This window comes from Podarcis bocagei (genome assembly GCF_964188305.1).
Source record: "Podarcis bocagei genome assembly, chromosome: 5".
Taxonomy (NCBI): Eukaryota; Metazoa; Chordata; class Lepidosauria; order Squamata; family Lacertidae; genus Podarcis; species Podarcis bocagei.
The window spans coordinates 72,987,719-73,008,163 of NC_138129.1; the positions used below are offsets into that span (position 1 = coordinate 72,987,719).

A 20,445-nucleotide genomic window follows, 5' to 3' on the forward strand; every position below is an offset into this window, starting at 1 on the left:
TATGTGATCAAATTTGCAAAGGGTTTTTTTTAAAACAACAACATATAGTTCCCTTGGTATGGGTGCAACTTTCTTTCTTTTTCTTTCAGTTAATTATTTGCAGGGATTGCACCTCACCCCCTTTCAATTAGAGACTTGGCTTACTATGACTTCACAACCATTTTTTAATACACTTTTAAGATCGGATGCAATTCCAGACATTTCCCAGAACAACATGCTGATTCCAGTCATTCAAAGTGCTTGATAGTTGGGAAGAGCTGGCAGGCTATTATCCTGTTGCTATAACCCCTATTCATGACTGTGAGTTATTAGAAACCAATTAGCAGACACAGAATCACTGCAAAAGCCAAAATTAAGGGATAAAACTGACCCCTTTGTATGTGTACATTGGAATTCAACTTTGTTCCTGATATTAAGTGTATTAAGGAAATCCTGTGTCTATGACGATGGATGTTTTAGTTGGTTCTCTCTCTGTATGTACTGACTTAATGGAAAGAGTCGTTTAACATATTAACGAGCTTATGAAAGTTCCAGTGGTTAAAAACAATTAAGAAACCAACACAAATATTGAAGGGAAAGTACAGTGCATTTGAAGTAGTATTTTTTCTTGTTGTTCCAGGGCTGGTTCTCAGCAGGCTCTTCAGTTCTTGACTTGTTCCATATTTATAACCCTTTGTTCCCTACTGCTAACTTTTGGCAGTAGCCCAACTGTGAGTATACCAACCATCACCAACCATTAACTCTTCATATCTTGTTGGCGAGCCACTTTGTGCCTCTCTCCTAAACTCCGAGGACCACTGTGAGGGACCTCAGTCTGTGCTATTCATGGTGATTAATATTTAACCTCCTTGACCTGAATGACCAGCACTTGAAAAAGTACATACCACCTTCTTAGGTGGACAGAATTCAAGCTCGTTGGGTGAACTTTTGTTTTCTGATCGAATTCTGAGATTCACCAAAAGAAACCAGGAGCAAAGTAGCGACTCAAGAGGGTGGGCGCATTTAGCAGTTGAGCATACCGTCAGACTGGTGGGGCGCGGGTGGCGCTGTGGGTTAAACCACAGAGCCTAGGACTTGCCAATCAGAAGGTTGGCGGTTTGAATCCCCGCGATGGTGAGCTCCCGTTGCTCGGTCCCTGCTCCTGCCAAACTAGCAGTTCAAAAGCATGTCAAAGTGCAAGTAGATAAATAGGTACCGCTCCGGTGGGAAGGCAAACAGCGTTTTTGTGCGCTACTCTGATTCACCAGAAGCGGCTTAGTCATGCTGGCCACATGACCCGAAAGCTGTACGCCGGCTCCCTCGGCCAGTAAAGCGAGATGAGCGCCGCAACCCCAGAGTCGGCCACGACTGGACCTAATGGTCAGGGGTCCCTTTAACTTTTATACCCTCAGCCTAGGAATTTGTTTACGATACCAGAACAAAGTTCACACAAAAACCCAGTCCTGAACCACACCATCCCCCAAAGCTTTCTTCATCTCAGCAGTCTCTTATTCATTATTATTTTTGTGGCAAGGAAAGCCTTTTTCTTATTGGAAGTCAGAGAGCCTTGTGGATTCATTGAAAACTACCCAGAGATCTACAAGTGGATCCAGATCTATTTCCTGCACACACCCCATGAGCCTGCAAAGACAGCTGCAACTGATATGCTCTGTCATATTATTCATTTAATTCAGATTCCTTTGCAGTTAATGGCTGTGCTTCTGAAAAGTACAGCCCCGATCCTGGTTCTTCCTGTTGACACATGTAATTAAGATGTTAACAACATGGAGGAGGCATGGTTAGCTGGCTCTAACACCTGATAACAAGTCACTGGATTTCAGCTGGCCAATAGCAGCGGCGTGTGGAGGACTGATCTGGTTGCTGAGGTGGTTTAGGTTTTAAGAATCGGCAGGACCTGTTTGTCTTTTATAGGAACTGGCCCCAAGCAAAGAGTTGTGGAAAATGTAATGCAGAAGCATCCATCTTGGATATTTTGGACCATGGCTTGAACTGAAGACAGATAACATAACTGTATGCTGTAACTACTTTGCTTATTTTCTCCAATCTGGGCACTTCACATGACAAACACAACTGATGTTTCCCACAGGGAACACCGACACTGTCGATGCCTTAATCTCGTGTTTTACAAAGGGTGTTCATGGCCTTGGACGTCAGTATTCTCAGATGTGCTTAAGGATTAGGGTATGTTATCCACAGGGCACTTATTTTCTGCACATGTTACATATTTGGTACACCTTCAGTGTACACACAATAACTGGATTTGCCAAAGAAGGCCTGGAGCCAATTTTAAGTCGGCAGCGCAACAGGCCAGCTTAAAGAAGTAAGCCGTTATTTTGCCAGATGTTCTTGCCATGTAATGTCTTTTGCTCTCTTTTACTCATGAAACTCCTTTTTGAGAGAAGATTCAGTCAGTGAGAACCAAGACTCCCTTACAGTTTAAAAATAGGCTTTTATGCTTTCTTGGAATTAAAACCACAGAGCCTGGGGGAAGAAGTTGACAGGGGTGGCACAGAACCTAACAAAAAAGTTTTTGGTTCATGCTTGTTTCAGGCTTTCAGCTTGGCCAGAATTGAGAATCTGACTCAAGTTTTGCCTCTTTGCTTTTATATAAATAAAACTACGCTAGTGGCAGCTGTTAATATCATACTCCCAGATTCAGATTCTGGATAGACTCTGGTGCTGATAAATATACTCCCATCAGAACTGGGGTTGAAAACCAGCAGGTGCTTCTTACTGTCCTAAAGTGGCTTATCACATAATTATTCCTCCACAAGAATCAAGACAGATGTTGGGGAAAGTGGGGGAGAAGGAGTTTTTGTAACTTCAGAGTGTCTACTGGGCTGGTTATTTGGTTTCTAACATTTCTGATGGAAGGCAGGTGTGTATCAGAATAACACAGAAACAAAAAATATAAAAGGAACACAAGAAAGAGCTGTAAACAAAAGAAAAGGAGAGCAGGAAACACATATTAACATGGTTGTTGCTCCAATGGGGGAAATATATCAAAACCTATCATCTACGTATCTCTTTATTCATAGAGGTTTTAAGACAAATGTTGCATAGGACAAACCAAAAGATTAAAACAAAAAACAGAGTGACCAGCCTAATTTATATCAATAAACTTTACCAGAACACAAAACTTCTAGATGCGTAAGGACAAATGCACACACTATATCCTGACACAAAATTCCACATCTCTTCAATATGCACTTTACCTAGTGTAACATCTCTTTCAAATATCTTTGCAATACACCAAAGTCAGAATCATAGTTTGTTTTGCTCCTTACAAAACATGGTGATATGCCAAGATTTGTTATTGGTTAATTGACTGTGTCTTGTGATCCCTGGTTTGGGCATATTGCTAATCCTGGGATCATGGTTTGTTTCTACCAGGGGCAAGCTGGACTAACTGAAAGTGAGTGCAATCACCTTGTGCATGATTAAACCATTAACTGTGATTTTACCATGATGTGTCCCTGCCGCCATAGTGAACAAATGACACACCAGTCATACTTTGGTGAGGTCTTAATTCCTATATTGCATGTTGCCTTTAATCTCCACTTATGGAACAAACTTAGACAATACTCAGGTGCAGATGGCTTATATCCCCAGGTGGCAAACCGGAACAAATACTTCTCCAGTCGAGTCTCTGCTCAGACTCCACACACAACTGCCCATAATTGGGCAGCTTAAATTTGAGAGGGGCAGGATTTCCCACCATGCCTTGCAGACAGCCAGGAAAATTCCCCAACAGCTGGCAGCCATGTTGGGAGCGTTTCACCCCAGGGAGCTAGGGGGTGATGGGCCACAACCACTGTCCACCCCAGGACCAGGTGAGCGGTCATTCTTTTATAACTGCTGTGAACAAACCGTGCAAAGAAACCAACAAACTTAAACAGAATAGAGCAATAGACAAATTATTGTGGGATTGTAATCGTGACTGTATTTTTATTTTATTTTTAAAAAAGAAGAAAATCTGATTATTTGGGTATGTAGTAAAAAAATAATGTGATAGTTTAGGTTTGAAGTATAGTTACTGCACCTGCCTGCCAGGGTAACCTGGAGCCCCAGGGTTGCCAGCCATTCCTAGAATTCCCTGAATTGAAGAAAAGGGGTGGGGGAAAGAAGAATTAATGCATTTTCTCACTTGTAGGTAAGGCCTAAACGTTCAATTCAAGACTGCCTTTCACGTAACTTACAGAAAATGTCAATCCTGTGCATCAGCATGATAACTCAACCAAGCAATGGAACATGTATCTCACCAGTTAGTGGGCGGAAGAGGAGGGCCGTGACATTCAGTGGTGAAATGCGAGAAACACAGGCTGATTCATGAGGGAAACTGGTAGACCACTTTTCGGAAAAAGTGAAACATGGAAGATTCCCTCGAGGGACAGTGATTTATAATGCAGATTACAGAAACTTGAGCCTGAGCTTGGTCACACGATTGCTATTTACATGGGGTGGGGGGAACCATGTGAGAAGGTTTTCAATATCTACATAAGTATTTACTCAACGCTGTCTGCTGTCAGGTACCCCGGTGCAACAGCAGAAGCCAAGTTAAATGGCTGTTTTGCGGCTCAAAACCCCACTAGGTGGTAGGATTTGAGGTGATCTGAGAAGATTTCTGCATGGGAGCAGCTAAGCGGACAAGGATGTCAGGGAAGTAGGGAAATGAACCTGCAATAAATTCTGGCAAAAGTACCACCACCGCCCGTCACAGTTCACAGTCTGCATTTTTTCAAATCATTCTAAAATACACAGGGTGCAGATTATGTAAATTTGGAATAAATGAAAATCGGCCGGGGGGGGGGCAACATGGCTTCGCCGCACCATTCACCTGGCCTGCATCCAGGTGAGTCACTGCAGCATCCTGGGACCAAGAGCGGGAGAGACACAGCGATTACACCATAATAGTTTGCTGACTTTGCTGAGGCCCTTTCCTCTGTCCTGCTATACTGCAGTGACTCAGCTGAACAGAGATCATGTGAGTGATGCAGCCACATCACACTGTCTGCTGCTGATGAAAATGCTGTTTCAGAAGATTATAAAATGCTTAAAGACAGGAAAATATTCTAACTTGACTAACAGGGGATAGAAGCTGCCTGCTAGATAGATGCTCCCTGCATCCATTCTAGCACTGCAAAGGGAACCTAGGTAATATGTAATAGTTGCAGGTGATCTCACCTGTTTCACACACAGTGACGTCTCCCAGATACATCCTTACCAATTTTCCACATATGAACCTTATTCTCATACGGATAACACAGCTGATTCTCAGGCAACCATTTGTTGTAAAAAGAATGTCTGGTCTACAAATAATAATAATAATAGCCCACCCTGGCAGAATTAAGCATAATTTACAACCAGCTCATTCGCCACCTCCATCCAGGGCAGGGCTAATTAATCTCTGGTCCACAGGCAAATTTGGCCCACCAGGTGGCTTTTCCCCAACTAACCACATTTGCCATCGTACATGACATCAGATCTGGCACAGGAAGAGGCATGTCTGACAAGGCAAACTTGGGAGGCTTAAAGTGTGCTCCCAATGGAGCAGTGGCTAGGGAAACCATCTGATGGGCAGCAGAGACCAAAACTGATGGACTGAGTGCACATCCCAAATTTGGGATTTCAAAGCACCCAGTCACATCAGATATGTGACAGGTGGGCAGCCCTGCCCAACTGTCCTTTTTGGCCTGACGGCCAAAAAAAATGTTCCCCACCCCCCAATTGAGGACAAAACAGCAACAAATAAACAACACCATAACTAATCCCTGTCTCCAATCCAAGTAAGGCCTTACTCTTCACCGGTACAGCCTTTCACATTGAGTGGCATTTCATGGTATTCCAGTTACCACCCAACAATACATCATCTGCTACATCAATGGTGGCCAAACTTGGCCCTCCAGCTGTTTTGGGACTACAGTTCCCATCATCCCTGACCACTGGTCCTGTTAGCTAGGGATGATGGGAGTTGTAGTCCAAAAAGAGCTGGAGGGCCAAGTTTGGCCACCACTGTGATACATCATGTATTCCTAAAATGTCTCTGAAGTATCTGAAGGTTGGTCCAACTAGCTCAAAATTATCTACTGTGACCAGCAGTGGTGCTCAGAAGCCAGAATCTTCCCCAGTCCCGTTTTTCTGAAATCCTTCTAGCTGGCATTGCCAGAGATTGAAACTAGTCCCTTACTCATGCAAAGGATGCTCTACCACTGAACTTTGGTTCCTCCAAAAATTGCCTATGGTATCAGCCTCACTTTCCCAAACTCTGGCACAAATTGCTTATTAAATGAGAGATGCATTATAAGAGATGCATCAGATTGTGAGTGGACTACTTACTTGCTCCCCACGTGGCCCCGGTGGTCCTGGATACCCCATGGGACCCTACAGGTATGAAAGATAAATGTTTCAATGAATGCTGAAATGATCATACAAACACATCAGGTATCGGCACTTTGCTTCCCCCTCTCCTCCGCACCCATAAGCAAAGAAAATTTTGCCAAGCCTATTTTCATCTGATATCAATATAGCTTAGTTTTAACAGCTGGCGTCTGAAAAGACAAGTCTACTGGTGAGAAATGGGGAGACACTTGTATCTCCATACTCTTTATCAACTTCTTGATATGCCAACCTGAAATCAAGCAGAGGTTTGCATTAAGTAACACGTAGATGAAAAAGACCTCCAGGAGCAATATGCTTGTAATTACTGAATGCTGGATCCGGTCCAGGCAGTTTCCCCCCATTCCAAATCCTTTTCGCAACACTCTGAGTAATACTGTGAGGTAGCTATAAAGAAGTTTTTCACAGACAGCTCCAAGAAGCTATTTGGAAAAAAGATTAATTAAGATAATTTTACACACATAAAAGAAAACATCAATATTCCGATAAATTTGGAATATTCAACAAGCCAGCTTAAGCAAGCTGTTGTCTCACTACTTAAATAGCATTGTCCTAAACTGCATTATAGAGAATTACTGCTGTTTAAGAAAGTGAACTAAACCTGTAAATTTTACTGTCTGGCTTTGGGAAAATAATGCGAGTTGAGAAAGTTTATGATCACCAAAAAAACCAAAATTACACTCTGATCAATACTTTGCTATTTCTAGTCTTATAAGAGGCGAGGAATTAATTCCATTGTAGGGTCCACCTGCTCATCTCACCAATTTCCCTCTTCTTCCATACAAAAGAGCCCAAGGTATGTTGCGGCAGTTGTACCCAAAAAAGCACAAAATCCTTGGCATTCCGTTTGTAAGCACCTTTCAAACCATGGGTAGAAAAATTACCTTGTGTTATGCGCGCACACATGTGCACGCACACACACGGGTAGCTTTGGGATGGTGGGCAAAATGGCTGTTGGATGTACCCCTCTCCCCTCTACTGGTGACCCTAGCAAGCATACCTGGCAGCACTGGTAGGCAGCAGAAACAGCACCATCTCGCTGGGGCTGGGCCACTTTCATGTATCATGATGCCCTGGAGCTACATGCTACATTGGGAGACACTGTGGAAAATCAAAATGGCAGCTGCCCAGTGCTCCTTGAAAAAATGTAGCAAGGGGCCCATGGCAGGCATCAGGCGTGGGACCTGCCAGGGTACTGGTACCTTGACAGACACCCAAGGATTCCAGGTACTAACAACCAGTCCTTACACACACACATGAAGTGAGGACACATGAAGCCAGCCACACTATAAAAAAGGCTAGTTTCTTTTTTAGCGCAATAGGTTAAAAAAAAAAGGGAGTGGGCTAGGTTTCAGCTCCTTCTCATTGGAGTCCCCCCAAGGACATGCAAATAAGTGTGAACTGCAAAGCGGATTACATAAAATGAGGTATATTTTGCACATCCGCTGAACTTTTCTATTCTATTCAGGCACAGAAGTGACCCTGAAACTAGATAATCTGGGCCATAATTTTCTGAACTTTAAAAAGACACACATAACGAAACAACTCTATGCATACAACTGACCGTGAACATTTTATTTCTATTTCATGATTATTTTATGTAAAAAAAAAAAATCTAAATTACATTAAAACGTTTTACTTACAAGATAATGTACAAATTGAACATTTCCCCCACCATGTAACAATTGCACATTAAGCTTCCGTCTTGTAATATTTCAAGTTGCTAACTCATCTCTTGCTTACAGTTCTGCTTAATTAAGCATATTATATTTGTTCTGTGTCTGGAATAGATTCTAGAAGCAACAGTGAGGAGCTGTACGTTTGAATTGCTGCTTCCAAAAAATTGATTCAGATGCTTTTTACAGTCAAACCAGCCCAACTTTGTCTATAGAGTCCAGACTTCACATCCAGCATGAGGAAAAGTGCACCCAAATTACATCCAAAGAACCCCAAATGCATGCCTTCCACATATACTGTAGAACTTCAGCTGCAGCCCTTAACGCAGCATTGAATTCCTCTCTGGGAACGTCTCCTCTATGACTCTCACGGCTAGCTTTTGGAGAGGCAAGGGAAAGCTGCTTTGAGGAGGCAGATTTTAAATTTACTTTAGGTTCTTTAAGAGAACTATTTTGGTCAGCAAAGAAAGGAGCACGTGCTGACAAATATGATCATATCAATTTGCATTATGTCTGCAACCTTTAAAACAAACTAATTGCAACATGCTTAATTAATTTCACAGTTTACTGCAGCTGTAATCATGAAAAAGTAGGTCGGTTTTTGCCAAAATATAGACCAGATGTATTGGCTTAAACAATATAAAGAAGCATTGAAGGATACTTTTGTCTGTGTGCATTTTCTTGCATTACTCTGAATGGAAAATGAACGCTATTTATGTATATACATTTCATCAACATGTCATCAACAGCTCATCCACATTTTCCATTTGCATCTAGAAATGGGCATGTTAGGATTTTGGAGGAAAAAAATCTGTCCATGTGGAGTACATTTTTAGGTTCTGAAACTGACTGAAGGATAGGACGACACTATAGAGAAGTGTTCACATAAAATCACATTTGTGACTATTGCAGTCTGTACCTCAATCTGGCAGAGATGATATACAATTTCTCTTTAAGATCACTTAAAGAGCGCACACCATTTTGGGATAATCTACATGCGTCGTTTTTAGAAGTGAGGAAGTTTTGAAATTATGTCTCAAAATAAAAAGCAGACTAACAGATCTTGAGACAAAAGCATGGTCAACAACATGTTTTAATTGGATTCATTAAGCCTAACAATAAGAACATATTTCCTTGTTCGACACGTTATTATTGTTTAGCCCAGGGGTGCCCAAACTTTTTTCAAAAAGGGCCCGAAGTGAACATGTGTGAGGGCCGACCAAAGTTGTTGAGCTTTTTTAGGATTTGACACCAATAAATAAACGGATTTTGGACATGCTTGGTTTAGCCAATAACTTTTTCCTCATCTTCCCATCACCCCTCATATTTGAACTTCATAATTTTTTTTCTACAGTAGCCAAGGCACCATGAAAGAATTTTACTACAGAAATTACTGCTCAAACTCTATGGTAAAGTGAATAAAAGCACATTTAAAAGATTTTGGTTCTTGTGATGTATGAAAGCTATTTCGATGGATAAACATGCATCACCCCTGTGGTTTTAGAACATAACTTACATTGGAACTTTTAAAGGACCACTGCAGCACGTACTTCCAGTAAATCTACAGGCAGCCCTGCTATTTTCTACTCAGATGGTAGAGGAAATGGGAAAGGACAGAACTGTAGTTTTGTTCAGTTCAAAATGCTTCACTTTTTACTAGCAGCTCCTCATAGCAAGGTTAATGGATATCATTTGCTAAATTAGCACACAGATGTGGCAAAGATCTCTACACTGCCAGCCTAGAAAGCATGTCAACTGTGGCACGAAGTGAATGACTATAGAACTAAATTTCAGTGCCGAGACATTAAAACAACTGCAATTCCATTTCTTGTTTGCTGCCGCGTACAGTGGAGAAACTGACTTCCATAAGCGTTCATTTACCTAACCTCTGTGACAAAAACTAAAACAGAACAAGCTTGAGGATCCCATGGCAATCAGTCACAGAAGGGACATTACATCCCCGCAAAATCAAATATTAGAACAAAATTCCACCTGTTGAATTCCCACAATCTCATGTTTTCCAAAGTTGGCGCATTCAAAAAACTGACATTTCTGTAGATTGGGTTTTGTGGCAAATTATTTTTTAAAAGGCTTCTGGAAAAAGATCTTGATCAACACTTGAGAGCCACAATCGTCACCGAACAATTACGCTCTGATCCAAAATTTTAAAATTCCTTCCAGTAGCACCTTAGAGACCAACTAAGTTAGTTATTGGTATGAGCTTTCGTGTGCATGCACACTTCTTCAGATACACATCAATAACAAACTTAGCTGGTCTCTAAGGTGCTACTGGAAGGAATTTTTAAATTTTGTTTCAACTATGGCAGACCTACCTGTAACTAGAGCTCTGATCCAAAGCTCTGTTTGCTCACTAGCAATCTTATTCATGGGCAGCTTTGCACCAGTCTGTAAGGAAACCCTTCCACACACTGAAACTCTGTGTGTACATAAGCCTCCAGCATTCTGTTTGTAGACTTCCAGTAACAGCACTGAAAGTTAATAATAATAATCATAACAAAACACCTTACCTTTTCACCTTTGATGCCTACAAGGCCTGGCAAGCCTATTAGTCCTGTATCGCCCTGTAATTTCAGAATTCAAACAATTATTGTAACCTGTCACAATATTGGGGAGGGATGAAATCATAGCATGTCTAAGGCTGGAAGACATGATAAAGGCCACTATGTTCCCCTCCCTAAAGATAGAGCCAATGAGTCACCACAGGAGTCTCCCACCTCCCCAGCCTGTTCAACACAAGCAAACCCACACAACACCATTCAGAATGCACAGAACCGGAGTAAATCATCAGCAATATCTCCAAAAGACAATACAGGAGCCATATCTCCATGGCACAGTACATGCCTTGCATGCAGAAGGTTCAGGGTTCAATCTTTGGCATTCCCAGTGAGGAAAAATTATTTTCTATTGCTACCTGGATACTTTTTCAAGCAAGAGACTACCAATTGAACCTGGAGCATTCTATGACTTAGCTAGGTTGACCACCATCCCACCTTATTTCCCCAGAACTCTGATTTACACAAGCACCGTTGAACATATTGAAACGAGATTTGTGTTGATCTAGCACCATTTTCTGAACAATGTAGCTAGGGTTATTAGGTTTTCCAGATACAGATTCAGATGGAGCTTCAAGGCAAGAAAGGGTATTTCCACACTTGCTTTTGATGTCTGCTTTAACACAACTCTGACTTTGGCACTAGTTCTGATTTGTATCTAACAATAAAATATAAATGTTTTCCTCCAATCTGCAAATCCCCCAGTATAAACAAGCTACCTGTAGTTTATTACTGAAAACATTCAGGAGAGACTTAAATTTTATGTCATGAGTACAAGAATATCGGCAAGATTTCAAACGTTTGTGGAGATGGCTCTCAAAAAATTAAACTAGTTACCTTTTCCCCACGTTTTGCTTGTCCTGGGGAGAATCCTGGATCACCTTTGGGACCCTGTGGTTGAGAAATTAAATAAAGAGTTAAAAACCTTTAAGGAGTCTCAAAGCGGCTAACATTCTCCTTTCCCTTCCTCCCCCACAACAAACACTCTGTGAGGTGAGTGGGGCTGAGAGACTTCAGAGAAGTGTGACTAACCCAAGGTCACCCAGCAGCTGCATGTGGAGGAGCGGAGACGCGAACCCGGTTCCCCAGATTACGAGACTACCGCTCTTAACCACTACACCACCACCACCACAACAACAACAACATATGATTGCTATCATTACTTAGGAGATACAGATAATTTGCTTCAACGTGGTATAATGTCTAAAACGTGCCCAGGATTTTAACTGAATTTATATCTACTTTTTTTGTATGTTTACTGTTGCTACAATAATTGTTTTTGTTTCTGATGTTTTTGATCTGTTTTATATTTGTTTCATGTTCTCTTTTGTAAGATACCTTGAAAATCTAGATTAATAAAATTACGATATTTTTTTTAAAGAAATGGTATAATGGAAATCAACTAATAAAGTAGGCCATTGTGTCCCAAAATTAATGCCATACATCAATGGTTTTACACCTGCATTTACCATGTCAGAACCTCTGGAGTTTTTTTTTAAATGGATGACTTGGGTTTCACATCTACAAGAATGCAGCAAAGTACCGTATTTTTTGCTATATAAGACTCACTTTTTCCCTCCTAAAAAGTAAGGGGAAATGTGTGTGCGTCTTATGGAGCAAATGCAGGCTGCGCAGCTATCCCAGAAGCCAGAACAGCAAGAGGGATCGCTGCTTTTGCTGCGCAGTGATCCCTCTTGCTGTTCTGGCTTCTGAGATTCAGAATATTTTTTTTCTTGTTTTCCTCCTCCAAAAACTAGGTGCGTCTTTTGGTCTGGTGCGTCTTATAGAGCGGAAAATACAGTATATATTTCTGGCCTCTGCAAACTAGTTTAAACTTAACCAATATAGTACCAGAAATTATCTGAAACACACATTTCGTCATAGTTGTTGAATAGGCAACATGGTAAATGAACATGCAAAATGGTTCTGTGGCTGCAATCCCAAACACAGTTGCAAGGAAGTAGGCTCCATTGAACACAATAAGTAAATCTGAATAAGACTACACCATTAAGTCTCTACATATTATTACAATTGGAAGAACAGGGGTGATTAAAAAGTGTTCGGCACCCTGAATCAGTATGTCGAGACCTACAAATTCTTAGTAGTAATTTGAGCAGCAACTGGCACTGAGGCAACACTAGCTTTCCATGGAGCTACAACTTCCTCAATGTGAGTTTTGGTGATACAGTCACCAGTTGCCAGGCAGAAGCAACATCTCATAAACAACAGGCACAATGCCTGCACTACATTCAATGGTGTTTGGTCCAAATTCTAATTCTCATCGGGGATTTTTTTTTAAAAAAAGATGCCACTACTCATATATTGATAAAACTGCTGTGGGTGCCAGCCCAAAATGGCTGCCATGGGGCGACCAAACTAGAGGTGCTGACAGTGACTACTGTCACAAAAAAGCACTGCCTATTCTGGATGTCTCTGGTGGTTTTTTCCCCAATTCCTTCTCTCATTCACTAACTCAATCACCATTCTTCCCTTTTTCCTCTTCTGTTATTTCCTGGGTTTGGGTCATAGAAGGAGGAGTATATGTTGCTTTGTTTTGCATTCTAATAATATATATATGCCATGACATGTTCCGTTTTGTGTACGTCCAAATCCTGAAAAAAGGCAGTTGATGGATTTTGTCAGTACTAAAGAGGAACAAAAACCCCTGAAGGATATAGTAATAATGTCAATCAAAAAAACAGTAAAGGATGAGAAGGAACATCACAACTTGCTTCCTGCTCCCTCCTGCAGCAGGCAAAGTGCCAACATCCAGGTTTCAACCTCACATTAACCAGTTTATTTATTTTAGGCAACAGACCAGAAATAAGACCAAAAATAAAACTATACAATGCACCATAATCTTACATGCATGATAGCAAATGACCTAAGTAACCCCTGAAAGTTTTAACCTCAGTCAGCTGTCAATAAACAGGGGACAGCAATGAAATGGAAGGTAGTGGAACTTGGCTCTTTGTACATTTAGTTTGCCCTAGAATGGTTTGTTCAGATGAGAGGAACTATGTGTGTCTGCCTGAGCAACAGCTAGTCTCTGAACTCCATTCACGATTTGCTGTATCTCTTCTCTGAACTAAATAGCTTGCAAACTGACAACTTGCTCCAGTCAAAGGGAAGTGGCATTAAACAGATGTCTCTAAAACAATAGCTATCACCTCTCATAGCCTTCACACAGGGGGGGGGGGCGATGCTTGTACAAATTAAATGAAAATATTGAGCTTTCACAAATGTTGGGTTTTTTGCAGTAGAAGAAAAAACAGGGGTGGTTGGGTTTTTTTAGCACATTAATAGAAGCTGAATGATGATGATGTTGTGTGGCACCATGCCAATAAACTCCCCAAAATCAACAACCAGCAACTATACCATTATAAATTATTATAATTTTTATTATTGGTAAGTGCAGAAAGGCCCAGTATGTAGGTTCTTCTTCCAATACTTTGCTAATGTATCATCCATGTAATCTACCACCCAGCTGCTATTTTGCCATTATTTATTTATTAGATTTGTATACTGACCCTTATCGAAAGATTTGCCATGCATATAAAATATATAGCCACTGAATATTGATATATTAAATAATTGATGTGTGGCTGATTAATAAATAACTACTCTTCGACTAAGAATTCAGCAGGAATTGGGATTACAAAAGACAAAAAAACCCATGGAGCAAGTACAAAGCAATTCTTGCTTTCTGAACTAATTAAGTACAAAAAAACAAACAAACACCCGGTAATGTTAGAACCAGTAATGTTAGAAACACTGGTTTTGGTGAAGCCAACATTTCACCTCAAAATATGAGCGACCTGGTCACTGAAGAAGAACGTCATAGAATATGTCCAACAAGCAGCTCGTAACGGCTTCCGATTGGTCTGTCTATATTTTAACTCACCGTAAACCCCACACAGATAGAACTAGTGAACTTTGCATATTCCACTTACCTGCTCTTAAAACACCAGATGCTAATAAGAGGGCGCCCCAACAATCATGGGCTACTTTGTTTTACAATGTCAAACTGTGAGAGCCTTATTTGATATATTTTCTTGGCCCGGGGCAATTTTTAACACCTGTCACTACAGGTCAGATTCCTGCCATGAGGAATCACACTAAAACAAATCATGGTTGGGGCTGCGTCTCCCCCCACCCCACCCCCCTCCAACGTATCTATCAAACTGTTATAACTAAATATGAGCTGAAGGCATTCCACAACGGCACAAATCTGTCCAAAACTATTTACATAGCTTGCGCTCCTCTGGTTTGAGTTCGGAGTCGCTTACTAGGCCTTAATCTATCAAAGCTTAACACTGTCTTTCCAGTTTAACCACCACTGAACCTTTGACGCAGTTTGGTGACGTTTTCCATCTGAAACGGTTCTCTCTTACAAAAATTAATGATGACTTAAAGGAGCAAAATCCATATCAATATTTAATTCTTTGGGCATTTTTTTGAATTCTACAGTACTGTCTGTTTGCGCTCAGTCTTGCACTTGTTCAGGGAAGTTTTTAATATTTAACGCTGTATTGTTTTTAACACTTGATTGGGAGCCGCCCAGAGTGGCTGGGGTAACTCAGCCAGATGGTCGGGGTATAAATACTAAATTATTATTATTATTATTATTATTATTATTATTATTATTATTATTATTATTATTATTGCACTTCTGTTTACTAGCTATATTTGCTGACAACCATTTATAGTCAGGACTTCATTTATAGACCAAATACATGACTCTCATTAATTTCTGTGCAAGCAGGTTTTAACCATTCCAAACATGGACATATCAGAAGAGCATTGGATTCACACAGTAGTTTTGTTTATGTGTTAGCATACCTTGGGACCAGGCAGCCCCGGTAGCCCTGGGTTCCCATGTGGACCTGGAATACCCTACAGAAAGCGAGAGGAAAGGTTACACAAAATAGTAAGAGTAAAGGAGTGCTTTGTGTAAAAAATAACAAACAGCCGTTCTGAAAGATCATTAGTTCAGTAGTCAATAGTGTATGGGGGGTTTCTCCAAAAAAAGCCCCAAACAAGTTAATAACCCGCTAACTGCCTTATTCCCTATATTATTTAGTTGCTACTACTGTGATTATTATGGTTATAATTATCCTCCCTTTCTCCATTGAACAGACCCAATAAAACAGTTCTCAATAAAAAAAAGTTCATTTAAACTATCTCTACTTTACCTTTCTACCTGAAATACCCAGGCCAGCCAATGAAACGTACTCAAATAAAAATGCAGTAATAATAAAAAATTAAAAAGAAAAATCCTAATAAAACACATCAGGTGAACTGCAGCAAAAGAATAGTTATCGGAAGTTTCTCCCTTCTCCCCTCACAGACTGAATGCCAACTCAAAGCTAGTTAAGCGTTGAAAGAACATAGGACATCTAGCATATGTCTCTGGAGAGGGAAGCCTGAGAGATACCACTGAGAAATAGTTGTTCTACACACCATTCACAGGGCCTCTTACAGCACGAGCAACTGGTTCAAGGCCTCCGTTGATAAGCATAGTAAAATGGACATGCTCAAGCAATACAAATAGATGAAGAGAATAAAAAATATATATAGCAGCGTATCCACAGAGGTCTTCTCTGGAATATGATTCAACAATATATGATTTCTTTACCGCTGCCTGATTAGGTTGGATTTTTATACAATGAACTTTGTTTGTTTGTTTTAGATTGTTGCTTTCCCCTGTTTCTTTGTTTCTTTGTTTAACTGGTGCATAGAGTTGTACAATAAATAAAAGAAAAACAGGCAAAGCAGGGTTATTCCATTCACACAATTGGCCCTCCTTGACTAACAAACTAGGCCTAAGTGAGGCCACCATGTTTATGGCACCCTCAACTGTCAAGTCAGTAGAGGGGCCAACCTCATCCTTTGTTTCAGTCTTTCAGTCTACCCCCAGCTATTTCTACATATTCTCTTCCAATACGCAAATGGCTGGTTTATGTGGCCCTGTATCATCACCTGCTCAGCAAGATCCTAGTGATTTATTTAACTTTCAACTTGGCCCCCACCACGTTAAGTAATAGATCATGAAGAAGAAGCAGTAGCGGGTGGTAGGGTAGGATTGCTAAGTCGCCCCTGGAAGCTGGATAGAAAAGGGGCAACAGTGAAGTGCAAAAGTGCCTGAGGAGCCAACCTGGCATTCCTACTGGCACGGTGGCACTGAGACACCCCCTTCTCTGCCCAAGTAGTACCAACTCAGTCAGAGAGAGGTCAGATGAATGGCACAGCCCCACCACACTACCCGGGTCTGAGTAATAGTAATGTAATATATTATCATTATCATTATTGTTATCGTTATCATACCGCTTTATATTTTTCAAGGGGGGAAAAACCTCAAAGGGGCTCACAATCTACATTAAACCATCAAATGGAAGAAGCCGAAATAAAACATCAATGAAGAAAGTCAAACACAAAGCAACACAAGTTAACGAAAAATATCTTTTAACATTTCAGAGAAAACCTTGCTAAAGGAAGTCAAATGTAAGATGTGCACTTAAAACACAATTAGCAAGAGAATGATAAATTAGCAGAGGTTCAACATGTTGCATATTTCCCCCCAGTAAAAATAAAATATAAATATAGAGAGAGGGGTCAGCAGGAAGTGTTCTGCTCCTACCCAAATAGAAGTGTGTGGATGAAAAGTAGAACCCCATAGTTCTATTGGTAATGTATATAAATATAAGTATATGTTTGAACAGAGATGCTATTCAAACATATTCAGTTCAATTTCTGGATATGTTTCACCTATGCTAGTTCAAGTAACTTTCCACACACTCGTGCAAGTCTTGATTTATGAAAATGAGATGAAATAATCAAGTCCCAGTGATTTCAGCAACACCAAATTCCAGATCATTATGCTAATCCAGAAAGATTAATTAATCCATGTGCAGAAACATGCTCCTTTGTATAGAGGCCACCTGTTAGGAATGGGTCCAAATGCAATGAGAGTGCTGTGGAGTTCTGCGCCATGTGCGTTTCTGCACCACATATGCTCAGCCCAAATAATCAGTCAGTGCAGCCAACTCTGATACTGCTGATCGTTGTTGGAATCTTTTTTCTCTTCCCTCTCCTTACAGCAGTTAATAAGGGCTGCCAAAATTGACACCTTCAGTTATTTGGCAAGGAGATCTTCATATGCAGCTTGCCAATACACGTGGGAATCTCTGCATCAGTGCCATTGTTTACTTGATGAGTTAGTTTTTGCTAATTATAACATGCTGAAAGGTACTTCTTAAATATGTCAACTCATTTGCAACTAACGGTCTTGCCATTGGAACGTCAAAATGTTGGTTACACCACTTGTGACATATTCAGGTAAATATTAGGGATTTTTTAAAGGAAATTTCAGGGATAACCCAGGGATGTACAAGAGAAAAAGCACTGGTGAAAAAAAAATTCATAAAGTGCTATAACTTGCAGTATCAGAAGTGGGAAGTGTTACTCTAAAATAAAATAAGCTTGGAGTTTGTAACATACTCAGAATTGCACTGTTAAAAACAGCCATGCTTGAATAGGCAAAAAACAAGATCAAGTAAACAGCTGTCAAATGCTTCAGAATTTTTTTACTTGTCTTGCTTTGTGTGAAATCATCAAAGTGTCCTTTAACTTCATTTTCATGTGAGAAATTCCATAAACCGGTGAGTTTTTATTTTAGGTTAGAAATGGACAGAAATACGTAACTTTAACTAAAGGCATCTCCACATTGACTGGACTACTAAAGCGGCTGCATATTGACTCAACTGGGCAAAGGATACAAATCAAAGATTAATGTTTAATGGATAAGCAGGATACTTATTTAATGGATCTCCTTTCCCCAAATTTTAGCTCCACATTCCCTCCTTCTCCACTTAAAAGCATAAGTTTATAAGAGGGCGCTTCCAATCCAGTATCCTTTTCTTACAGTAGCAAGCCAGATGTCCATGGAAAGTGTATTTCATTAAGAGCCTACTTCCTCTAATAATTTGACCACTGCCCCAAGAGTTGCCCAAATATTCAAAGCTCTCAGAGACAAAATCTACCAAATATTGCATTAAGACAGATAAGCCACATTATGTGCTTTAATGCAACTTTGCTTAATTTCTATAATTGCAAAACGAGCTGTGTTGAATCAGAATTTAGGCTTTTCTTTCGAAAGGGTGCAGTCCTGGGTATTTCAAGGGGTATTTAGAAGGTGTAGAATTCCCTTGCAGTCTTTCAAAGTATGACTGCATTATCCTGCTAATAAGGTACACTATATATTCCTAAGGCAGCTTTTCCTCTCTCCAGCTGTGGATAATTCCTCCTTCATTGTTTTTTACTCTCTAGCTCTGGAATGCAGTGATCTAGGAAGCCCACTCCCCTTCATTCCAACAACCAAATGAACATGACCTTTAGGTTGCAGAGTCACAGACGATGAGAAGACTGAAAAACATAAGGATTAGTGTAGCAGCAAACCAACGTTCAGTGGAAGTGCAAAGCAAAAAGTACTGCTTTGTCTATTTCTTATTTCAACACATGCCATATCATGATAATTAACAACAAAGCTTTCTGCACTTAATCTGTTATGAGCGTATGAGAAGAGTCAGAGTTATATCGTCCAATTTGATCATTAATTATCATGTTTTAGGAACAAAAGATCAGCCTTTACTTACTCTCGGACCTCTTTTCCCTGCTGGACCAGGTAATCCTGGAGAACCTTGGGGTCCCTACAGGTAAACAAACAAACAAACAGGTTAAAGCTAACATCAAACAAATGAACGAACTCTGGTGACAAGTGTAACTCAACACATCCTATTTTGACAACATTTAGACACATTGAATTGCATGAGATTATTTTTACTGTGTGTTCTTTGAAAGAGGAAAAGGCATTGCTGGAAATAACCACTGCAGTGATTCTCACCATCCCTAACTATTGGCCATGCTGGTTGGGACTGATGAGAGTTGTAGCCCAAAATATCTGGAGGCCACCATATGGAGATTAAGATTGTGAAATGTTTAATCATAGAATCACAGAACTGAGTTGGAAGGGATCCCAAGTGTCATCTAGTCCAACCCCTGCAATGCAGGAAACTCAACTAGATTATACATGGCAGGTGGCTATTCAACCTCTGCTTAAAAGTTCCATTTGCAGCTTTTAAATCTACCCCCCCCCCTTTTAAAGATAAGAGGGACAAGAAAAACCAAATTTCTGAATTGTGAAAGTTAGTACAGAATCACAGAATGAAGATCACATTCTTCTCTCATCCCGACGCAAATCCCACTCTTGCAAAACAAGGACCTATGACTGGAAGCTGCCTAAGAACAACTGTGCATATACATCTGCATTATCAGTCTTTGTGTCCCTTCTTTAAGAGGGATATTGCCATTTTCTGCCCAGGACTCTTGGTCACTTCTTACTCTTGTGGAGATCTATCCCTGAGCAGCAGCAGCTCTCTGCAAGATGAAGCAGAGATTAAGGGCCCCAACTGGGAATGGGGAGCAAGTGGCAACTCAACAGTACAGCGGTGCCTGCATAAGGTCCCATGTTCAAATCCCTGACATCTTCAACAAAAAGGATTAGGTAGCTGGAGCTACCCAAGGGAGGGCACTCCATAAGGGAGATGCTACTACCAAGAAGATGCGTTTTTGTGCTGTCACCAAGTGACAATCCAGTGGTCGTCAAATGACCAGAGGGTCTTCTCAGAAGGTCTTATGAATTGCCAGGGAGGGGTGTCTGCAAGGTCCCTGGTGGTTCAGGGTTTCAGCAGCAAAACAAGTCCATCAGTAGTGGGTTAGATGGACCAAATGGCTTGACTTGC

General features: G+C 40.6%; 1 protein-coding gene across 1 annotated transcript in view; it reads right to left on the bottom strand.

Annotated features, from left to right (window-relative positions):
• The window catches only part of COL24A1 (collagen type XXIV alpha 1 chain), a 163,094-nt gene that overhangs the window by 115,613 nt on the left and 27,036 nt on the right, over nucleotides 1–20,445 (bottom strand). Inside the window, exons 4-9 of the mRNA XM_081193937.1 lie at nucleotides 19,300–19,353; nucleotides 15,488–15,541; nucleotides 11,483–11,536; nucleotides 10,601–10,654; nucleotides 6,337–6,381; nucleotides 4,043–4,096 (exon numbers count right to left, since the gene is read on the bottom strand). Coding sequence (XP_081050063.1) covers nucleotides 4,043–4,096; nucleotides 6,337–6,381; nucleotides 10,601–10,654; nucleotides 11,483–11,536; nucleotides 15,488–15,541; nucleotides 19,300–19,353 — 315 coding nt within the window. The remainder of the gene's footprint in view (nucleotides 1–4,042; nucleotides 4,097–6,336; nucleotides 6,382–10,600; nucleotides 10,655–11,482; nucleotides 11,537–15,487; nucleotides 15,542–19,299; nucleotides 19,354–20,445) is intronic.